This window comes from Oncorhynchus mykiss, chromosome 16 (assembly GCF_057628025.1).
Source record: "Oncorhynchus mykiss isolate SJ-2025 chromosome 16, ASM5762802v1, whole genome shotgun sequence".
Lineage (NCBI taxonomy): Eukaryota > Metazoa > Chordata > Actinopteri > Salmoniformes > Salmonidae > Oncorhynchus > Oncorhynchus mykiss.
The window spans coordinates 71,182,678-71,205,748 of NC_143037.1; the positions used below are offsets into that span (position 1 = coordinate 71,182,678).

Sequence of the window (23,071 nt, forward strand, 5' to 3'; positions counted from 1 at the left end):
TGGAATATCTACATAGGCGCACAGAGGCCCATTATCAGCAACTATCACTCCTGTGTTCCAATGGCACGTTATGTTAGCTAATCCAAGTTTCTCAATTTAAACGGCTAATTTATCATTAGAAAACACTTTTGCAATTATGTTAGCACAGCTGAAAACTGTTGTTCTGATTAAAGAAGCAAAAAAACTGTCCTTCTTTAGACTAGTTGAGTATCATGAGCATCAGCATTTGTGGGTTTGATACAGGCTCAAAATGGCCAGAAACAAAGACCTTTCTTCTGAAACTCATCAGTCTATTCTTGCTCTGAGAAATGAAGGCTATTCCATGCGAGAAATTGCCAAGAAACTGAAGATCTCGTACAACGCTGTGTACGACTCCCTTCACAGAACAGAGCAAACGGGCTCTAACCAGAATAGAAAGAGGAGTGGGAGGCCCCGGTGCACAACTGAGCAAGAGGACAAGTACATTAGAGTGTCTAGTTTGAGAAACAGACGCCTCACAAGTCCTCAACTGGCAGCTTCATTAAATAGTACCCGCAAAACACCAACGTCAACAGTGAAGTGGCAACTCCGGAATGCTGGTCTTCTAGGCAGAGTTGCAAAGAAAAATACATATCTCAGACTGGCCAATAAAAATAATAGATTGAGATGGGCAAAAGAACACAGACACTGGAAAGAGGAACTCTGCCTAGGCCAGCATGCCGGAGTCGTCTCTTTGCTGTTGACGTTGAGACTGGTGTTTTCCATTAAAAATCTGCCGTTTCCAGCTGCAATAGTCATTTACAACATCAACAATATCTACACTGTATATCTGATCAATTTTATGTTAATTTAATGGACAAAAACATTTGCTTTTCTTTCAAAAACAAGGACATTTCTAAGTGATCCCAAACATTTGAACTGTGGTATATGTATTTTGTCTTCAGAATGTCAAATAGACTGCAATTAATTAAAGCCAAGGGCATAACATATTTATTATCAGGGTAGCAAATATGGACAAAATGATTATTCATGAATTTCAATACAATTCAAACCAGTCCCACGTGTCCATAAAAATGCTGCAATAACTGTCACAGTCAAGGGGATGAGATTGCCACAGACAGCACATGAGCAGAGTTCCAGAAGCTTGTTCTCCCATACAGAAAGACAGAGTTCCAGAATCTTGTTCTCCCATACAGAAAGACAGAGTTCCAGAATCTTGTTCTCCCATACAGAAAGACAGAGTTCCAGAATCTTGTTCTCCCATACAGAAAGACAGAGTTCCAGAATCTTGTTCTCCCATACAGAAAGACAGAGTTCCAGAAGCTTGTTCTCCCATACAGAAAGACAGAGCTTCAGCTGGGCTTTCTCTGTCACCGCGTTTCTCCTGTAGTACTGCCAGTCTGGACAGGGACAGGGACAGGGCTCTCTGAGCCACAGTCTGTGTTCACCAGCTGTCGGCTGTACTGGGCCAGGGTAAGGTACAGGAACTGGTACTGTTCACTGGTCTGTATCATACCACCCCTGACAAAACAAACAATCAATCAATCACATTTATTTTATAAAGCATTTTTTACATCAGCAGTTGTCACAAAGTGCTTTACAGATACCCAGCCTAAAACCCCAAAGAGCAACACAGAGCGGCAGAGAGTGAAGGAGCAGCATCCCCAAGCTCCGCATCTGAGATCCCTATCACTACAGCACTTTTTAAATAACTCAAGACAAATTTCAAATGCATTGTTAGAAGCAAGGTGCTCACTTGATAGTTTACTTGATAGAAACAGAGTTTGATTGAAATGTGCTTGGCGTTTTACTACCAGCAGCAGGGCAGCAGCAGGGCAGTGTGTAGTAGCTAGTACCTGTCGAGGCGTAGCTTGCAGACGATTCCGAGCACGTCAGCCTTACTGGTGTGTTTTAGCTGCAGGCATCCAATGCTGCTGGCGATGAAACAACCTGTTCTACCAATCCCTGCACTGTAGTGGAGAGCATATGACAAATTAAGTCAAGTAGAGTCACAGCATGTCTGACTCCAACCTGATCCTCCTGACAACCTGTTCTATCAATCCCTGCACTGTAGTGGAGAGCATATGACAAATTAAGTCAAGTAGAGTCACAGCATGTCTGACTCCAACCTGATCCTCCTGACAACCTGTTCTACCAATCCCTGCACTGTAGTGGAGAGCATATGACAAATTAAGTCAAGTAGAGTCACAGCATGTCTGACTCCAACCGGATCCTCCTGACAACTTGTTCTACTAGTCACCCCTTTTTAAAATGTGAAAGGAATGTGAAGGCAGCCAGGGGTCTTATAATAAACAACACAGACAGAGAAACACGTGATGGAGACATTGGAAATCCTGAGAGTCTCCAGACAACGGTCCTAAATTAGCAGAGCAGAAATTTGACGAACTGACTTGTTGGAAAGGACATGTATCTATTCTCCAGCCTCTGCTACAGTATTTGCCTGCAATACACAGTCCACATACAGAACATACACGGATCGGACACAAAACAAAATGAATTCCATAGCATTCACCTTTTGTCGTCAGTAAGTGAACTCAAGCTAGTCACGGTAAATCATCATTGTAAGAATTTAATTCTGACTGACATGGTATGTGAAATGGAGCCTCCCTTAAGGGTGTCCACATACTTTTGTATATATACTGTATAAACACGCTGGAAGCGAGAACCGTTCAATTAGCCTCAGACTATTTTCTTATCAAGGACATTCTATAACATATGCCAATGTTAGTTCTCTCACATTTATCAAAGTGACAGTTAATGACAGCTCGTGTTAAGGGTTGTGTTGATGAGAGCCAGTGTTAAGGGTTGTGTTAATGAGAGCCAGTGTTAAGGGTTGTGTTGATGAGAGCCAGTGTTAAGGGTTGTGTTGATGAGAGCCAGTGTTAAGGGTTGTGTTGATGAGAGCCAGTGTTAAGGGTTGTGTTGATGAGAGCCAGTGTTAAGGGTTGTGTTGATGAGAGCCAGTGTTAAGGGTTGTGTTGATGAGAGCCAGTGTTAAGGGTTGTGTTAATGAGAGCCAGTGTTAAGGGGTGTGTTAATGAGAGACAGTGTTAAGGGTTGTGTTGATGAGAGCCAGTGTTAAGGGTTGTGTTAATGAGAGCCAGTGTTAAGGGTTGTGTTGATGAGAGCCAGTGTTAAGGGTTGTGTTGATGAGAGCCAGTGTTAAGGGTTGTGTTGATGAGAGCCAGTGTTAAGGGTTGTGTTAATGAGAGCCAGTGTTAAGGGTTGTGTTGATGAGAGCCAGTGTTAAGGGTTGTGTTGATGAGAGCCAGTGTTAAGGGTTGTGTTAATGAGAGCCAGTGTTAAGGGTTGTGTTAATGAGAGCCAGTGTTAAGGGTTGTGTTAATGAGAGCCAGTGTTAAGGGGTGTGTTAATGAGAGCCAGTGTTAAGGGTTGTGTTGATGAGAGCCAGTGTTAAGGGTTGTGTTAATGAGAGCCAGTGTTAAGGGTTGTGTTGATGAGAGCCAGTGTTAAGGGTTGTGTTAATGAGAGCCAGTGTTAAGGGTTGTGTTAATGAGAGCCAGTGTTAAGGGGTGTGTTAATGAGAGCCAGTGTTAAGGGTTGTGTTGATGAGAGCCAGTGTTAAGGGTTGTGTTAATGAGAGCCAGTGTTAAGGGGTGTGTTAATGAGAGCCAGTGTTAAGGGTTGTGTTGATGAGAGCCAGTGTTAAGGGTTGTGTTGATGAGAGCCAGTGTTAAGGGTTGTGTTAATGAGAGCCAGTGTTAAGGGTTGTGTTGATGAGAGCCAGTGTTAAGGGTTGTTTTAGTGTGGACCTGCAATGGACAATGGTGGTTCCTAGGCCGGGGTGGGACTGCCTGTGTTCCTCCACGTCCACCACCAGTCTGAGCAGAGGTCCAGTACAGTCTGGAGTCTGGTGGTCTGGCCATGTGGAGTACCAGTAGTGCCTCACCTGCCTGCTCTCTGAGCCCACCTGTATGACACATTGTTGTTAGTAAGTTAACTGCTTCATTCATCCATCCATCCATCCGTCCCTTTGTTCATCCATCCATCCATCCCTTCATTCATACATACATCCCTTCATCTATCATTCCATCCATCCCAAAATTCATTCATCCATCCATCCCTACATTCATCCATCCATCCATCCCTACATTCATCCATCCATCCCTTCATTAATTCATTCATCCATCCATCCATCCATCCCTTCATTAATTCATCCATCCATCCCTACATTCATCCATCCCTTCATTAATTCATCCATCCATCCCTACATTCATCCATCCATCCCTTCATTAATTCATCCATCCATCCATCCCTACATTCATCCATCCATCCCTACATTCATCCATCCCTTCATTAATTCATCCATCCATCCCTACATTCATCCATCCATCCCTTCATTAATTCATCCATCCATCCATCCCTACATTCATCCATCCATCCCTTCATTAATTCATCCATCCATCCCTTCATTAATCCATCCATCCATCCATCCATCATCCATCCATTCATTCATTCATCCACCCATCCATTCATCCATTCATTCATTCATTCATCCATCCATCCATCCATCCATCCATCCATCCATCCCTTCAATCATTTATCGGTCCATCCATGCATTCATTTATTCATCCATCCATCCCTTCTTTCATTCAGAAGTGTTGAAGTTCTGAAACTGGTGTAACCCATAGCTTTTACTGGCATTATGAGATGTTCAGACAACAATAACCTACTATCTCACCTGAATAATTATGTCTCGAATTGTGTAGCCATCACATTCTTTCACAATGGCCACTCTGAGCTCAAATCTGCCATAGCTGCCCTCCTTCTCTGGCCAGTAAAGCTCACACTTCTGAAACACAGAACACACTTTCTGTATACTTCAGACATGAACCAAAGTCTCTAACAAGGATTTTATAAACCATCTCTGCTTTATCACCAATGGGTCTGTCAAAGGAAACCCGTTAGGAGGTTAGACTTCAAGATTTATTGACACACCCGTGCATCAATCTAAGAAACATAATAAGAAAATCCCCATCAAAATCTGTCAGTTTAAGCTAGAGATATCTTTTTACATGGGCTGTGCGTCTCAACCCACTGCATCCGCCTATGTCGGCCTTCCCCATCTGCGGTGGAAGGTGGCCGAGCTACAGCCGTGTTTGTCAGACCAGGAGACATCCCATCTGCGGTGAGACATCCCATCTGTGGTGGAAGGTGGCCGAGCCACAGCCGTGTTTGTCAGACCAGGAGACATCCCATCTGTGTTGGAAGGTGGCCGAGCTACAGCCGTGTTTGTCAGACCATGAGACATCCCATCTGTGTTGGAAGGTGGCCGAGCCACAGCGGTGTTTGTCAGACCATGAGACATCCCCTCTGTGGTGGAAGGTGGCTGAGCTACAGCGGTGTTTGTCAGACCAGGAGACATCCCATCTGTGGTGGAAGGTGGCTGAGCTACAGCGGTGTTTGTCAGATCATGAGACATCCCATCTGTGGTGGAAGGTGGCCGAGCCACAGCCGTGTTTGTCAGACCATGAGACATCCCATCTGTGGTGGAAGGTGGCCGAGCCACAGCCGTGTTTGTCAGACCAGGAGACATCCCATCTGTGGTGGAAGGTGGCCGAGCCACAGCCGTGTTTGTCAGACCAGGAGACATCCCATCTGTGTTGGAAGGTGGCCGAGCTACAGCCGTGTTTGTCAGACCAGGAGACATCCCATCTGCGGTGGAAGGTGGCCGAGCCACAGCCGTGTTTGTCAGACCAGGAGACATCCCCTCTGCGGTGAGACATCCCATCTGTGGTGGAAGGTGGCCGAGCCACAGCCGTGTTTGTCAGACCAGGAGACATCCCATCTGTGTTGGAAGGTGGCCGAGCTACAGCCGTGTTTGTCAGACCATGAGACATCCCATCTGTGTTGGAAGGTGGCCGAGCTACAGCCGTGTTTGTCAGACCATGAGACATCCCATCTGCGGTGGAAGGTGGCCGAGCTACAGCCGTGTTTGTCAGACCATGAGACATCCCATCTGTGTTGGAAGGTGGCCGAGCCACAGCCGTGTTTGTCAGACCAGGAGACATCCCCTCTGCGGTGAGACATCCCATCTGTGGTGGAAGGTGGCCGAGCCACAGCCGTGTTTGTCAGACCATGAGACATCCCATCTGCGGTGAGACATCCCATCTGTGGTGGAAGGTGGCCGAGCCACAGCCGTGTTTGTCAGACCAGGAGACATCCCATCTGTGTTGGAAGGTGGCCGAGCCACAGCGGTGTTTGTCAGTCCATGAGACATCTTGAAAATTGGTCTTCTCACGAAAACGTCCATGCAAATTAATAGCACCACTCGACAGAAAGATAAGACTCTCACACACCTTATTCCTTATGATACATTTTTTGACTCTTTGTTGCCATTTATTGATGTGTTTCTATGGGCTTTAGTAGAATAGGCCAAATTCAATATTTTATCCCCCAAAAAATGTATATATATATATATATATATATACAGTTGAAGTCTGAGATTACAAACACTTAGGTTGGAGTCATTAAAACTAGTTTTTTCAACCACTCCACAAATTTTCTGATAACAAACTATGGATTTGACATCTACTTTGTGCATGACATAAGTCATTTTTCCAACAATTGTTTACAGACAGATCATTTCCCTTATAATTCACTGTATCACAATTCCAGTGGGTCAGAAGTTTACATACACTAAGTTGACTGTGCCTTTAAACAGCTTGGAAAATTCCAGAAAATGATGTCATGGCTTTAGAAGTTTCTGATAGGCTAATTGACATAATTTGAGTCAAATGGAGGTGTACATGTGGATGTATTTCAAGGACTACCTTCAAACTCAGTGCCTCTTTGCTTGACATCATGGGAAAATGAAAAGAAATCAGCCAAGACCTCAGAAATAAAATCGTTGACCTCCACAAGTCTGGTTCATCCTTGGGAGCAATTTCCAAACGCCTGAAGGTACCACGTTCATCTGCACAAACAATAGTATGCAAGTATAAACACCATGGGACCACACAGCCGTCATACCACTCAGGAAGGAGACGCGTTCTGTCTCCTAGAGATGAACGTACTTTGGTGCAAAAAGTGCAAATCAATCCCAGAACAACAGCAAAGGACCTTGTGAAGATGCTGGTTCAAAAGTAGTTTTATCCACAGTAAAACGAGTCCTATATCGACATAACCTGAAAGGCCGCTCAGCAATGAAGAAGCTACTGCTCCGAAACCTGCCATAAAAAAGCCAGACTATGGTTTGCAACTGCACATGGGGACAAAGATCATACATCAAACAAAATTAGAACTGTTTGGCCATAATGACCATCATTATGTTTGGAGGAAAAAAGGGGACGCTTGCAAGCCGAAGAAAACCATCTCAACAGTGAAGCACGGGGTGGCAGCATCATGTTGTGGGTGTGCTTTGCTGCAGGAGGGACTGGTGCACTTCACAAAATAGATAGCTTCATGAGGGAGGAAAATGATGTAGATATATTGAAGCAACATTTCAAGACATCTGTCAGGAAGTTAAAGTGATGAAAGAAATAAAAGCTGAAATAAATAATTCTCTCTACTATTATTCTGACATTTCACATTCTTAAAATAAAGTGGTGATCCTAACTGACTTAAGACAGGGAATTTTTATTAGGATTAAATGTCAGGAATTGTGAAAAACTGAGTTTAAATGTATTTGGCTAAGGTGTATGTAAACTTCCGACTTCAACTGTATATGTACATATATATTTATTTTTTGTTTTACATAAAGGGGTCCTAAAATTAGAAAACAAATAGCTAGATGAACTAAATGAAATAGCTAAAAGAAGGGGGGGGGGGGGTGTTCTACTAAGCTGAAATATGGATTGTTTTAACAACCTCTACTAGCGTAGTAGAACCCCCCCCCACACACACACACATACACACACACACACACAACGGCTTAGACTTTTAGAGGTTAGGAGAGAAATGGAAGCAGGATGGGATTTCACCTCCTTCTTCTCCTTCAGCTTGGTGATCATGACAATGGTGGTGGATCTCTCCTGCCACACCATTTCCCAGAAGTCAAGCACGGTGTTGAGCATGGGGCCCTGGGTGGCGATGTAGGCGCTAGGTGCACCGTTGTAACCCTGCGTGGGCGACAGCAAGATATGGGGCTGTGTCATTTCCACTTTGACTTCCTGTGGGTTTCCTTGGTTGACATCATGATACACCCACGTAAATCAACTATATCACTCTCCACATCCTTAACATCCTCTGTGCAATGCGTATGCTATACTTTCACACAACCTTTTATATACATTTTTATGACCTTTTTGCATGACTTCATGTTCACCTACTTACACTTCTTCATCCCCATAAGGTCTAGAATGACTTTAAGTCTGCGTAACTTAAACACATATAAAAACAAATTACAGGTGGTTCTAACCTTTATGTAGTTAGCGTTAATGTATCTTTCAGTCTCGCCCGCCTCCTCTGCTGCGGGGTTCCTCAGACACACACGGGTCTCAGGATCTGGTTAAACATGATTATAGTTTATACATAGGTTATTATATTGTCTGGGTGCCAGTGTGTTTCGGGATTTATCAACTCATGCTTATCAATTTTTACTTAGTCACTCACTTGGCAGTATGGTCTTGTATCTGTCCTTTAAAGCTCGTCCTGGAATATCCAGCTCTGAAGGATTCACAAAGTTTGGAGGAATTTTCTGTTGGAAAAAACGGACAGGCTTAAGGTCCAGATTCAACTTGATCCTGCTTGCAGTCAATTGTCTGCATATAGTAACAGTTACAGTAGATACCAACCTGGTACTCTGAGTTCAGCCTGCTGGTCTCTTCAGACGCCTCCTGCAGCTGAGAGGGGGTCAGAGGGCGTGTTGAGGTCCTCAGCAGGTGGAGGATGGTCTCTCTGGGAGTGGAGATGGAGCATAGGGTCTCCACTGCTTCCAGACTGAGACTGCTCACGCCCAGCACCAGGGAAACATTGGACCCCCGTCTGAGGATGATTGGAACCACAGAGAGGACAAAACGATCAAAGACTCTATATGCATTTACGTAATGTATCACTTATAGGTTATCATAAAATATATTTTGATTTGTTTAACACTTTTTTGGTTACTGCATGTTCCATACGTGTTATTTCATAGTTTTAATATCTTCACTATTATTCTACAATGTAAAAAATAGTAAAAAAAACAAAAAAACTTGAATGAGTAGGTGTGTCCAAACTTTTGACTGGTACTGTAGTTTATCCTGGCCTCGATGACAGTACTGTGAGTTGAATATCATGGATGTGTGTACCTCTCCTGGAGACGGACTGTTTTGCGAGGGGCTGTGGCAGCAGGGCAGGAGGCTGACTGGTCTTTGTCCACAGGGTGGGATGTTGATGATGATGATGTGGATTCTACTGACTCACTCATGGTGCTGTGTTGAATTACTGGTTGAATTTAGTGAAAACAATCCCAAGACAGAGAGAGAGAGAGAGAGACAGAGACAGAGAGAGAGACAGAGAGAGACAAAGAGGCAGGAGAGAGAGAGAGACAGATAGGGAGGGAGGAAGGGAGAGAGGGGAGGAGGGAGGTTAGAGAGAGAGAGAGAGAGAGAGAGAGAGAGGGGAGAGAGCGAGAGAGAGAGAGAGAGAGAGAGAGAGAGAGAGAGAGAGAGGGAGAGAGAGAGAGAGAGAGAGAGAGAGGAAGGGGGAGAGCGAGAAAGAGGGGGAGGGAGGGAGGGAGAGAGAAAGAGAGGGAGAGGGTGGGAGGGAGGGAGGGAGGGGGGGAGTGGGAGGGAGGGAGAGATGGAGAAGAATAAAGAGGGGGAGTGGGAGGGGGAGGGGGAGAGAGGGAGAGAGGGAGAGAGATCACATTATTTCCTTACTATGCCTACACAGTGAACACACCACAAAAGTAATTCAATTCAAATGGAATTTAAAATATTTCACCCTACTTGTCAACTCTTCTTGTCAAAAGAACAGCAGTTAATGAAAGATCTCACATCCCCTGAAACTGACATTCACAACACATGACACGCAGTAGAGAAACACCATTGACTAAACATTTATTTTTCAGAACATCAGACATCATTTCTCTCCTTTGTTGCCTGATTGTTGCTAAACTAGGATCTATCCATACCTGAATCCTGGTCTGTCAATATGTCAGAGTAATCCTAAACCAAATGAAATGTCTGCCATTGACATGAACCAACCACAGTGAGAAACAGAAAGAGAGAGAGAGGGAGAGAGAGAGTAACACAGTGAGAAGTAGAGAGTGAGCAGGCACAGACATGCAGTCTTTTTGACACAGTGACTCAGTATGTTAATAGCTAGCCTCTTCTTTGGATTCAGGTGCACATGTCTAAACGTGAGAGTGGATCAATCACTGAGAAGTTCCGGGAGGGAAAAGAAGGGGGAGAATGTTGTAAAGCTGGTGTTGTAAAGCTGGTATTGTAAAGCTGGTGTTGTGTTGTAAAGCTGGTGTTGTAAAGCTGGTGTTGTAAAGCTGGTATTGTAAAGCTGGTGTTGTAAAGCTGGTATTGTAAAGCTGGTATTGTAAAGCTGGTATTGTAAAGCTGGTATTGTAAAGCTGGTGTTGTAAAGCTGGTATTGTAAAGCTGATATTGTAAAGCTGCTGTTGTAAAGCTGGTATTGTAAAGCTGGTATTGTAAAGCTGGTGTTGTAAAGCTGGTATTGTAAAGCTGGTATTGTAAAGCTGGTATTGTAAAGCTGGTATTGTAAAGTTGGTATTGTAAAGCTGGTATTGTAAAGCTGGTATTGTAAAGCTGGTATTGTAAAGCTGATATTGTAAAGCTGGTATTGTAAAGCTGGTATTGTAAAGCTGATATTGTAAAGCTGGTATTGTAAAGCTGGTATTGTAAAGTTGGTGTTGTAAAGCTTGTATTGTAAAGCTGGTAGTGTGAAGCGGATGTTGTAAAGTTGGTAGTGTGAAGCGGATGTTGTAAAGCTGGTATTGTAAAGCTGGTGTTGTAAAGCTGGTGTTGTAAAGCTGGTATTGTAAAGCTGGTATTGTAAAGCTGGTATTGTAAAGCTGGTATTGTAAAGCTGATGTTGTAAAGCTGGTGTTGTAAAGTGGATGTTGTAAAGCTGGTATTGTAAAGCTGATGTTGTAAAGCTGATGTTGTAAAGTGGATGTTGTAAAGCTGGTGTTGTAAAGCTGGTGTTGTAAAGCTGGTATTGTAAAGCTGGTGTTGTAAAGCTGGTATCGTAAAGCTGTTATTGTAAAGCTGGTGTTGTAAAGCTGGTATTGTAAAGCTGGTGTTGTAAAGCTGGTATTGTAAAGCTGGTATTGTAAAGCTGGTATTGTAAAGCTGGTATTGTAAAGCTGATGTTGTAAAGCTGGTGTTGTATTGTAAAGCTGATATTGTAAAGCTGGTGTTGTATTGTAAAGCTGGTATTGTAAAGCTGGTATTGTAAAGCTGATGTTGTAAAGCTGGTGTTATAAAGCTGGTATTGTAAAGCTGATGTTGTAAAGCTGGTATTGTAAAGCTGGTATTGTAAAGCTGGTGTTGTAAAGCTGGTGTTGTAAAGCTGGTATTGTAAAGCTGGTGTTGTAAAGCTGGTATTGTAAAGCAGGTGTTGTAAAGCTGGTATTGTAAAGCTGGTGTTGTAAAGTGGATGTTGTAAAGCTGGTATTGTAAAGCTGGTATTGTAAAGCTGGTGTTGTAAAGCCGGTATTGTAAAGTTGGTGTTGTAAAGTGGATGTTGTAAAGCTGGCATTGTAAAGCTGGTGTTGTAAAGTGGATGTTGTAAAGCTGGTATTGTAAAGCTGGTATTGTAAAGCTGGTATTGTAAAGCTGATATTGTAAAGTCGGTGTTGTAAAGTGGATGTTGTAAAGTGGATGTTGTAAAGCTTGTATTGTAAAGCTGGTGTTGTAAAGTGGATGTTGTAAAGCTGGTATTGTAAAGCTGGTATTGTAAAGCTGGTATTGTAAAGCTGGTATTGTAAAGTCAGTGTTGTAAAGTGGATGTTGTAAAGTGGATGTTGTAAAGCTGGTGTTGTAAAGTGGATGTTGTAAGTGGATGTTGTAAAGCTGGTATTGTAAAGCTGGTGTTGTAAAGCTGGCGTTGTAAAGCTGGTGTTGTAAAGTTGATGTTGTAAAGCTGGTGTTGTAAAGCTGGTATTGTAAAGCTGGTATTGTAAAGCTGGTGTTGTAAAGCTGGTGTTGTAAAGCTGTTTTTTTTGCCAATAGGTGAATCAGTAGAGCCATTCCTCAGTGACTCTAGGCTCAAGGCAGCTGCAAATATGCAATGATTTATTCATCATACTAACATAAACGTTCGCATACAGTATATTTGCTGATGAAGACCTTGAAGCGGGATTGCATGACAGAAATAAATAACGTACCAAAAAAAGAAATAGAAATAATCTCAGAGAAGTACAGAAGAAGTACAGTGCCTTAAGAAAGTATTCACATCCCTTCACGTTTTCCCAATGTTGTATTACAGCCTGAATTTACACAACACCCCATAATGTCAACGTGGAATAGTGGTTTTCATTAATATATATATATTTTTTACTAATGAATGAAAAATGAAAAAATAAAATGTCTTGAGTCAATAAGTATTGAACCCCTTTGTTGTGGCGAGCCTAAGTATGTTCAAGAGTGAAAATGTGCTTAACAAGTCACATAATAAGTTGCATGGACTCACTCTGTGTGCAATAATAGTGTTTAACATGATTTTGAATGCTTACCTCATCTCTGTACGCCACACATACAATTTATCTGTAAGGTCCCTCAGTCAAGCAGTGAATTCCAATTAATCTATTGGTAGATGGGTAATAAAAAATAAAAAAAGCAGACATTGAATATTCCTTTTGAAGTGAAGTTATTCATTACACGTTGGATGGTGTATCAATACACCCAGTCACTACAAAGATAAAGGCGTCCTTCCTGACTCAATTGCTATGAGCCAAAGGTGACTTTAAAACAGTCACAGAGTTTAATGGCTGTGATAGGAGAAATCTGAGGATGGATCAACAACATTGTAGTTACTCCACAATACTAACCTAACTGACAGAGTGAAAAGAAGAGAGCCTGTGCAAGATACAAATATTCCAAAACATGCTTCCTGTTTGCAACAAGGCACTAAATTAATACTGCAAAAATGTGGCAAAGCAATTCACTTTTTGTCCGGAAAGTGTTATGTTTTTGGGGAAAATCCAATGCAACACATCACTGAGTACCACTCTTCATATTTTCAAGCATAGTGGTGGCTGCATCATGTTATGGGTATGTTTGTCATCGTTAAGGACTGGGGAATTTTTCAAGAATAAAAAATAAATGGAATGAAGCTAACTAAGCACAGGCAGAATTCAAGAGGAAACCTGGTTCAGTCTGCTTTCTACCAGACACTGGGAGATGAAGTCACCTTTCAGCATCACAACAACCTAAAACACAAGGCAACACAAGGCGACATCTACACTGGAGTTGCTTAGCAAGAATACAGTGAATGTACCTGAGTGGCTGAGTTACAGTTTTGACGTACAGGTAAATCTACTTGAAAATCTATGGCAAGACCTGAAAATGCAAAAGATCAACAACGAATTTGACAGATGTTTTAAGAATTTTGAAAATAATAATGGACAAATGTTGCACAATCCAGGTGTGGAAAGCCCTTAGAGACTTACCCAGAAAGACTCACAGCTGTAATCACTGCCAAAGGTGCTTCTACAATGTATAGACTCTTTCTAAATTTGCCAACATTTCTAAAAACATGTTTTCACTTTGTCATTATGGGGTATTGTGAGTAGATGGGTGAGAAAAATACATCAACGTAATTCAGGCTGTAACACAACAAAAGGAGAATACATTCTGAAAGCACTGTAAATAGCTTTCAAGTTTGATATGAGCTCAAAAGCATTTTCAAAGAAAATATATATATTTTTTTCAAATAAAAATAGAAACATTTAAAATATAAATATAAATAAGACTTCAGTGACTATTAGAATATTAAATGATGAAGAGGTGATGTGTTTATTTATAGTTAAGCAAAAAGGCCCAAGGGGCTGTGGTATATGGCCAATATACCACGGCTAATGGCTGTTCTTAAGCACGATGCAACGCGGAGTGCTGGGATACAGCTCTTAGCCGTGGATATTGGCCATATGCTCACCCCGTTATCATCCAGAAGGTCAGTACAGGTCAGAACAGGTGCATCAAAGCTGGCATCAAGAGACTGAAAGACAGCTTCTATCTCAAGGCCATCAGACTGTTAAATAGCCATCACTAGCACGTCAGAGGCTGCTGACCTATATACATAGACTTGAAATCACTGGCCACTTTAAGAAACGGAACACTAGTCACTTTAATAATGTCTACATATATCCTGCATTACCCATCTCATATATATATACTGTATTCCATACTATTCTATTGTATCTTAGTCTATATATTCTTAATCCCATTCCTTTCCTTAGATTTGTGTGTATTGGGTATATGTTGTGTAATAGTTAGACTACTTGTTAGATACTGCTGCACTGTCAGAGCTAGAAGCACAAGCATTTCTCTACACCCGCAATAACATCTGCTAATCATGTGTATGTGACCAATAAAACGTGATTTGATTTGATTTGACATACCACAAACCCCCCCAGGTGACTTATTTCTATTATAAACTGGTTGTCAACATAATTAGAACAGTAAAAATACATATTTTGTCATACCTGTGATATGCGGTCTGATATACCACGGCTGCAGGCCAATCAGCATTCAGGGCTCAAACCACCCAGTTTATAATTATTACATAACAACAAAAATATGGTAAGGAAGCTCAGAACATAACCGTAAGCCGTACTGTAAGGATGGAAGACTGAGCTGAAACCGTGCATCAGCTGGGCTGAAACGCTGCCTCAGACTGACTAGCGAGTCTTCCATGTTCTGGGCGAAAAAGTGAGGTTAATTCCAAGTGATATGATGACGGGGTAAACATTATAACAAGCTGAAGACAATCTGTAGTTTATCCGCAGGCATACAGTACAGCATGCACATGCCTCTTGGTTGTCACTATCACACTGTCAATGAGACAGGCCCAGCAGGTAACTCACCAGCGCAAGGGGACTGCAAGTCGAAGTTGGCCCTCAGTTATCGCCTCTCTCCTTGTGTTCCTGTGTACCGTGTGGATGTGTGTTGGACCAAGGTCTCAGTCCAGACGAGCCAGCAGCACAGACACAGGCAGGTTTGACTCTTTTACTGCTTGGCTTTATAGGGAAGCTTATGAGACAATCATTTTTTTCTTCCTTTTTTCTACCTCTCCACCGCTTCCTCTCTACCCACCCACCCACTCATACTCTCATACCCTCATTTCCACACACGCACACAAACACACACAACATTCAAGGCTGCCTCACCCCTGCAGACTCAGTGCCACTGGCTTTGTGTAACCTCCAAGGAGAGCACACTAACCTCAAATGTGAATTTTTATGTTGGCTATTATTTTCTCTACAGCAACAAGGGACCAATGTCCACAATTACAACAATACAACCATTGAGAGAATAATATACTATGTCAAATGTAAGAGCCCTATTGCAAGTATTTTCTCATTTCATCACAGTGTCTCCACAGTGCAAAAGTGAATAACAGTCGCTGTGGGCGAAATGGTCTAATGTTTATGAAATTGTCGTGAAAATAAGCATTGCTGTGATGGAAACAGCTGGGTGACAAAGTGAATAACAGGGTTATTTTATTCATTCATTTATTTAGCCTTTATTTAACCAGGTAAGTCATTGATACCACATGATCTTTTACATGAACAACCTGAAATACATCAATAATGTTGATAGAACACGGGTATTAGTCTTCTTCCTGTAGAAACGCTGAATAGTTTCCTATTATGGGGCGGCTGATAAAGGTCCCTGTAGTCGGCCCTTCTCCTTGTCCGGGTGGTGTTCGGGTGGTGTTCGGGTGGTGTTCGGCGGTCGACGTCACCGGCTTTCTAGTCACTACCCATCCATTTTTCTGTTTCGTTTTGTTTTGTCTGATTACACACACACCTGTTTTACATTCCCTCATTACATTCCCTGTTTAACCATCTGACATACATTTCTGTTCTGTTCCGCGATTGTTCCTGTCGTTAGTGGTTGTGGTTGTGTTTGTGTTAGAGTTGTGTTGTGTTGTATGTTCCTATTTGGAATTTTGCTTTATTCTTTGAGTAAAACTCAGTTGGATTACTCTATACCTGTGTCCTGCACCTGACTCCGCTTTCACTCAGCACCCAATCGCTGACAGCGGCAGGGTAGCCTAGTGGTTAGAGCGTTGGACTAGTAACCGAAAGGTTGCAAGTTCATATCCCTGAGCTGACAAGGTACAAATCTGTCGTTCTGCCCTTGAACAGGCAGTTAACCCACTAGGCCGTCATTGAAAATAAGAATTAGTTCTTAACTGACTTGCCTAGTAAAATAAAATGTGATGTTGATTTACCACAGTGCAATGTGGGTATTTCAACTAACAACCTGGTCATCAATGCTAAGACAAAAAGGACAGGTAAATATTACAGTAAGTTTGTGGAAGTGGAACTTCGGCACAAAACAATTTATTGTATATTAAAGCTCATAGTAACACGTTGGCGGTATTCACATTGGAGGTAGTGTTGTGTTGATCCATGTAGGTGGCCAATGCAACACATGAAACTTGGTGAGGGTGAATGTGCTTGCTGTGATTCTGCTTAATTCTAACGTAAGATCTACTATGCATCACCGTACAGCTATCACAGATGAGTCAGGCTTGTGGTGGTTGCTACGTGGGAGGTCAATCGGCCTGAATCTGGTAACAAGAGTTTGTGCAAGCCACTTCCTGTCATGCCAATACAACACTTCCTCTTGTTAACAGACATTCATTGGACTGCTTAAGTCACTAAGCCATACAGTGTTAGTCAGACACATGATAAACACGAATGTAAATACAGCGCCAGACTGTGAGACTGTAGATTTATAAGTCAGTTCCGTTATTGAGGACTACATCTCATAGACTTTGCCCAGATGGATTCAATAAATCAACGTAGCCCTAATGAAAGATACTGTGAGGCATACAGTACATGAGTAATCAATAATTTACATGATGTGGAAAATGTGAGCTGAAGCAAAGGTATCGTTCAACCTATATCCTTTAGTAGTGCTCTGAACAGTTGAATGGAGATCCATATAGACCATTGCATGACCAGCTGTGATGATGATATGTGTCCTTTCACGTCTCCTCCCCACGCAGGCCAGGCAGTGAAACTCGTGATGTGACGAGGATGTTTTGTTTGTCCTTTTACTTCCTACTGATGAATATGTCACACACACACATCCCACTGGGCACAGATGTCAATTCAACATCTGTTCAACGTTCATTCAACGTCAATTTCATTGAAATGACATGGTTGCAACAGTGATTCAACCGGTGTGTGCCCAGTGGGACTGTTGTTGCCCTTGAAACATTGTTACACAACACTCTGCAAATAGTACAACAAGAATGTGTTAGAGACAGTAATATATGTTGATTGAATTAGACTGTATGCTACACAACAGTAATATTGTACCCCACACGGTTGAATTACTATCAATACAATCCTTGTACATAGTGACGTATAAGTCATCAACAGCAGGGGGCACTGCATGTTTTAGTCTTATCGTTTTCTGATTGGTTTTCACAATGCTGTATTCATGAGCTATTGCACACTAGGACAAATCTAATAAAAAGCAAGGTTATGTAATCATTATTCAAATGGTTTTGCCAATACAATGTCAGTTGCTCTTCAGAGAGTATCTAATTTTGGATTTTCAGAGAGGGTCTAATTTTTGTATTTCAGCAGATGTCAGTTGAGTGATTTTATGTTGCATTTGTCTTGCCTGGAAAATGACTAATGCTTTTGATTTGGCAATGCTATATTTTGGTTTTCTGTTGAAATACAGATTGCTGTGTATCATAGAGTATAGTCAGTGCATGTCTCCAGTCAGAGAAAAGTGTTCTGATTCTTCTAGGGGTTCTGAAGTGTTCTGATGCTTCTAGGGGTTCTGAAGTGTTATGTTGCTTCTAGGGGTTCTGAAGTGTTCTGTTGCTTCTAGGGGTTCTGAAGTGTTCTGTTGTTTCTAGGGGTTCTGGAGTGTTCTGATGCTTCTAGGGGTTCTGAAGTGTTCTGATGCTTCTAGGGATTCTGAAGTGTTCTGTTGTTTCTAGGGGTTCTGATGTGTTCTGATGCTTCTAGGGATTCTGGAGTGTTCTGTTGTTTCTAGGGGTTCTGAAGTGTTCTGATGCTTCTAGGGGTTCGGAAGTGTTCTGTTGTTTCTAGGGGTTCTGAAGTGTTCTGATGCTTCTAGGGGTTCTGAAGTGTTCTGTTGTTTCTAGGGGTTCTGAAGTATTCTGATGCTTCTAGGGGTTCTGAAGTGTTCTGTTGTTTCTAGGGGTTCTGGAGTGTTCTGTTGTTTCTAGGGGTTCTGAAGTGTTCTGATGCTTCTAGGGGTTCTGAAGTGTTCTTCACTCCACATACTGTAAGCATTGAAATAAAATAAAAACAAAAGCCTATGTCTCTTCCTGATCAGAATATCTGAGCATCATAAAGGTGTTCCAGAACTTCCATCAGACAACAAATTGTGTAATATCCCAGAGGATAAATGTCCCTGTAATATCCTAGAGGATAAAAGTCCCTGTAATATCCCAGAGGATAAAAGTCCCTGTAATATCCCTGAGAATAAAAGTCCCTGTAATATCCATGAGGATAAAGGTCCCTGTAATATCCATAAGGATAAAAGTCCCTGTAATATCCACGAGGGTAAAAGTCCCTGTAATATCCATGAGGATAAAGGTCCCTGTAATATCCCAGAGGATAAAGGTCCCTGTAATATCCCAGAGGATAAAAGTCCCTGTAATATCCCAGAGGATAAAAGTCCCTGTAATATCCCTGAGGATAAAAGTCCCTGTAATATCCAGAGGATAAAAGCCCCTGTAATATCCCAGAGGATAAAAGTCCCTGTAATATCCCAGAGGATAAAAGTCCCTGTAATATCCCTGAGGATAAAAGTCCCTGTAATATCCCTGAGGATAAAAGTCCCTGTAATATCCCAGAGGATAAAAGTCCCTCTAATATCCCAGAGGATAAAAGTCCCCGTAATATCCAGAGGATAAAAGTCCCTGTAATATCCCTGAGGATAAAAGTCACTCTAATATCCCAGAGGATAAAAGTCACTCTAATATCCCAGAGGATAAAAGTCCCTGTAATATCCATGAGGATAAAAGTCCCTGTAATATCCAGAGGATAAAGTCCCTGTAATATCCCTGAGGATAAAAGTCCCTGTAATATCCCTCAGGATAAAAGTCCCTGTAATATCCCAGAGGATAAAAGTCACTCTAATATCCCAGAGGATAAAAGTCCCTGTAATATCCATGAGGATAAAAGTCCCTGTAATATCCAGAGGATAAAAGTCCCTGTAATATCCAGAGGATAAAAGTCCCTGTAATATCCCTGAGGATAAAAGTCCCTGTAATATCCCAGAGGATAAAAGTCCCTGTAATATCCCAGAGGATAAAAGTCCCTGTAATATCCCAGAGGATAAAAGTCCATGTAATATCCATGAGGATAAAAGTCCCTGTAATATCCCAGAGGATAAAAGTCCCTGTAATATCCCTGAGGATAAAAGTCCCTGTAATATCCAGAGGATAAAAGTCCCTGTAATATCCAGAGGATAAAAGTCCCTGTAATATCCATGAGGATGAAAGTCCCTGTAATATCCCTGAGGATAAAAGTCCCTGTAATATCCAGAGGATAAAAGTCCCTGTAATATCCAGAGGATAAAAGTCCCTCTAATATCCCAGAGGATAAAAGTCCCTGTAATATCCCAGAGGATAAAAGTCCCTGTAATATCCATGAGGATAAAAGTCCCTGTAATATCCCAGAGGATAAAAGTCCCTGTAATATCCAGAGGATAAAAGTCCCTGTAATATCCCTGAGGATAAAAGTCCCTGTAATATCCCTGAGGATAAAAGTCCCTGTAATATCCCTGAGGATTAAGGTCCCTGTAATATCCAGAGGATAAAGGTCCCTGTAATATCCTTGAGGATAAAAGTCCCTGTAATATCCTTGAGGATAAAAGTCCCTGTGATATCCCACAGGATAAAAGTCCCTGTAATATCCCCAACTATAAAGGTCCCTGTAATATCCATGAGGATAAAAGTCCCTGTGATGGTCCAGAGGATAAGTCATACTCAAATTCTAGCTCAGGAAAAAGTTTATAGCATTGCATTGATGGATTTGATTACACATCCGTATTTGTAATCACTTCTGTATAAGTAATGTACGATGATTGTTGCCAACATTTGAAGTCAAGACCTGAGTATCAAAACAAGTTACCGATCACAATTTATATGTCTCTGTCATCAAAGCAGAGCACAAGGCATAACATGTTCATTTAACCTGTCCTGGGGCACTTTAAAGTATTCATCAAATCGAACAGCGAGCGCCACTCCCCAGTACCCTGCTTCCCCACAGCACTCACCCTGAGAGAGAGAGACAGAGAGAGAGAGAGAGAGAGAGAGAGAGAGGGAGAGAGAGAGAGGGAGAGAGAGAGAGAGAGAGAGAGAGAAAGAGAGAGAGAGAGAGAGAGAGAGAGAGAGAGAGAGAGAGAGACAGAGAGAGAGAGAGAGAGAGAGAGAGGGAGAGAGAGAGAGGGAGAGAGAGAGAGAGAGAGAGAGAGAAAGAGAGAGAGAGAGAGAGAGAGAGAGAGAGAGAGAGAGAGAGAGAGAGAGAGAGAGAGAGAGAGAGAGAAAGAGCTGCTCTGCACTGAGGGCCTGTGATGTAATATGTTCCAGATGAGGAGGAGAGCTTTGCAGGGAATCCCCAGGGCTCGAACACAATGAATCAGTGCCTGGAGCAGAAGTCATACTCAGCTGTAGAAGACAGACACCCCACCCTAAAACCGTCCTGTACTCTTCCACAGTGGTGGCCAAAGCAATAGCCAGGCCAGAGCACGGAGAGGACGCAACAGAGGGGCACCAGAGCACGGAGAGGACGCAACAGAGGGGCACCAGAGCAAAGGACAAGACAGAGACAGCCACCCAGGAGCTCCATGTTGTCACACACAGACTTCTTCATATAGCTCTCCGGGTTAACACATGCATGTGAGACTCTAATGGCCTATTACTTAATACATACTGTAATATAACTCAGTGTGAAGGGTTTACTAAACCTCTTAATGTCTAAAAGCACAATAACTCATGATAAGCAGGATGGATCACTTCCAGAGAGAGTGTGTCTGCTTTTCATTGGTTACCATGCCAAAGTTAATGGTTGTATCATTTTTTTTGTTTTGGTAATGGCCCATAAAACCCTCATAGTCTCCTCCCGTGTAAACACTGTCTATCAGACTGTTTACAGGTACTCACAATAAACCCAAGTGCCAATCAAATTTGCCCCTAAGATTGGATTGAATCTTCTTACTCAACCATGGCTTGGGTCAGAAGACATGGATACAGGTTGACCTGGGGAAGGGTGGGGTGCAGTACCACGGCTCACCATGACTTCAGCACTGGGCTCTAGATCATTGGAAGCCTGGATCTCCAGAGCTCTCCTCTGGTCATCTGGAGTCAATCATAGGCCTGTTGAGGACTTGGGATACATCTAGGGGGGAACATCTGAAACACCCCTGGACGGGTTAAGGGACTGCTTAATGCCTTTACGTTGTTGTGTTGCCCATTCATCAATTTACTAAGACCTCTGGATAGTAGGTTAAAATAAACTCAAATAACTTGTCTTTATTGAATTAACATTGTATAGAGAGGGTAGGACACAGTGAAAAATAGTGAAACATTAAAAAAGTTCTCCTTGTTAGATAAAACTATACTAAATATATTCACGTCACCAAAACGTTTATTAAAACACACTCGCCCCGTAGCACTCACCTCTGTCATCATGAAGTGCTTTGAGAGACTAGACTACCCACCCTCCATTTTCTTACCGCCCCAATAGATCCACAGATGATGCAATTGCCATCTCTCTGCACACTGCCCTATCCCATCTGGACAAGAGGAATACCTATGTAAGAATGCTGTTTATTGACTATAGCTCAGCATTCAACACCATAGTACCCTCCAAGCTCATCATTAAGCTCGAGGCCCTGGGTCTGAACCCCGCCCTGTTCAACTGAGTCCTGGACTTCCTGATGGGCCGCCCCCAGGTGGTGAAGGTAGGAAACAACATCTCCACTCCACTGATCCTCAGCACTGGGACTCCACAAGGGTATTTGCTCAGTCCCCTAGAATACTCCCTGTTCACCCATGACTGTGTGGCCAAGCACGCCTCCAACTCAATCATCAAGTTTGCAGACGACACAACAGCAGTAGGCTTGATTACCAACGACGATGAGACAGCCTTACAGGGAGGAGGTGAGGGCTCTGGGAGTGTGGTGTCAGGAAAACAACCTCTCACTCAATGTCAACAAAACAAAGGAGATGATCGTGGACTTCAGGAAACAGCAGAGGGTGCACCCCCCTTTCTACATAGACAGGACCACAGTGGAGAAGGTGGAAAGCTTCATGTTCCTTGGCGTACACATCACTGACAAACTGAAATGGTCCACCCACACAGACGGTGTGGTGAAGGAGGCAAAACAGAGCCTCTTCAACCTCAGGAGGCTGAAGAAATTTGGCTTGTCACCTAAAACCCTCACAAACTTCTACAGGTGCACAATTGAAAGCATCCTGTCAGGAAGAATCACCGCCTGGTACGGCAACTGCGCCGCCCACAAACTCAAGGCTCTCCAAAGGGTGGTGTGGTCTGCACAACACATCACTGGGGGCAAACTACCGGCCCTCCAGGACACTTACAGCACCCGATGTCACAGGAAGGTCAAAAAGATCATCAAGGACAACAACCACCCGAGCCACTGCCTGTTCACCCCGTTATCATCCAGAAGGCGAGGTCAGAACAGGTGCATCAAAGCTGGGAACGAGAGACTGAAAAACAGCTTCTATCTCAAGGCCATCAGACTGTCAAACAGCCATCACTAGGACATTAGAGGCTGCTGCCTACAGGCATAGACTAGAAATCACTGGCCACTTTAAGGAATGGAACACTAGTCACTTTAATAACGTTTACATATGTGGCATTACACATCTCATATGTATATACTGTATTCTATAC

At 42.6% G+C, this 23,071-nt stretch overlaps 1 protein-coding gene across 5 annotated transcripts; it reads right to left on the reverse strand.

Moving 5' to 3' along the window:
* Nucleotides 1-946: 946 nt before the first annotated feature.
* On the reverse strand, nucleotides 947-15,337 carry LOC110491166 (tyrosine-protein phosphatase non-receptor type 7). 5 transcript variants are annotated; one of them, XM_090203845.1, is made up of 11 exons: nucleotides 15,008-15,268; nucleotides 12,656-12,725; nucleotides 9,252-9,387; nucleotides 8,757-8,946; nucleotides 8,575-8,659; nucleotides 8,381-8,466; nucleotides 7,944-8,081; nucleotides 4,703-4,813; nucleotides 3,774-3,931; nucleotides 1,836-1,949; nucleotides 947-1,500 (listed from the first exon to the last, which is right to left on the reverse strand). In XM_090203845.1, the coding sequence occupies exons 3-11, from the start codon at nucleotides 9,368-9,370 to the stop codon at nucleotides 1,350-1,352; spliced, it is 1,152 nt and encodes a 383-aa protein (XP_090059971.1). In that variant the 5' UTR covers nucleotides 9,371-9,387; nucleotides 12,656-12,725; nucleotides 15,008-15,268; the 3' UTR covers nucleotides 947-1,349. The 5 variants fall into 5 exon arrangements, with proteins under 5 accessions (XP_090059971.1, XP_036803530.2, XP_036803528.2 ...); XM_036947635.2 differs by lacking the exons at nucleotides 12,656-12,725; nucleotides 15,008-15,268 and adding exons at nucleotides 9,894-9,952; nucleotides 10,079-10,178; XM_036947633.2 differs by lacking the exon at nucleotides 12,656-12,725 and having other exon boundaries at nucleotides 15,008-15,337.
* Nucleotides 15,338-23,071: the final 7,734 nt, after the last annotated feature.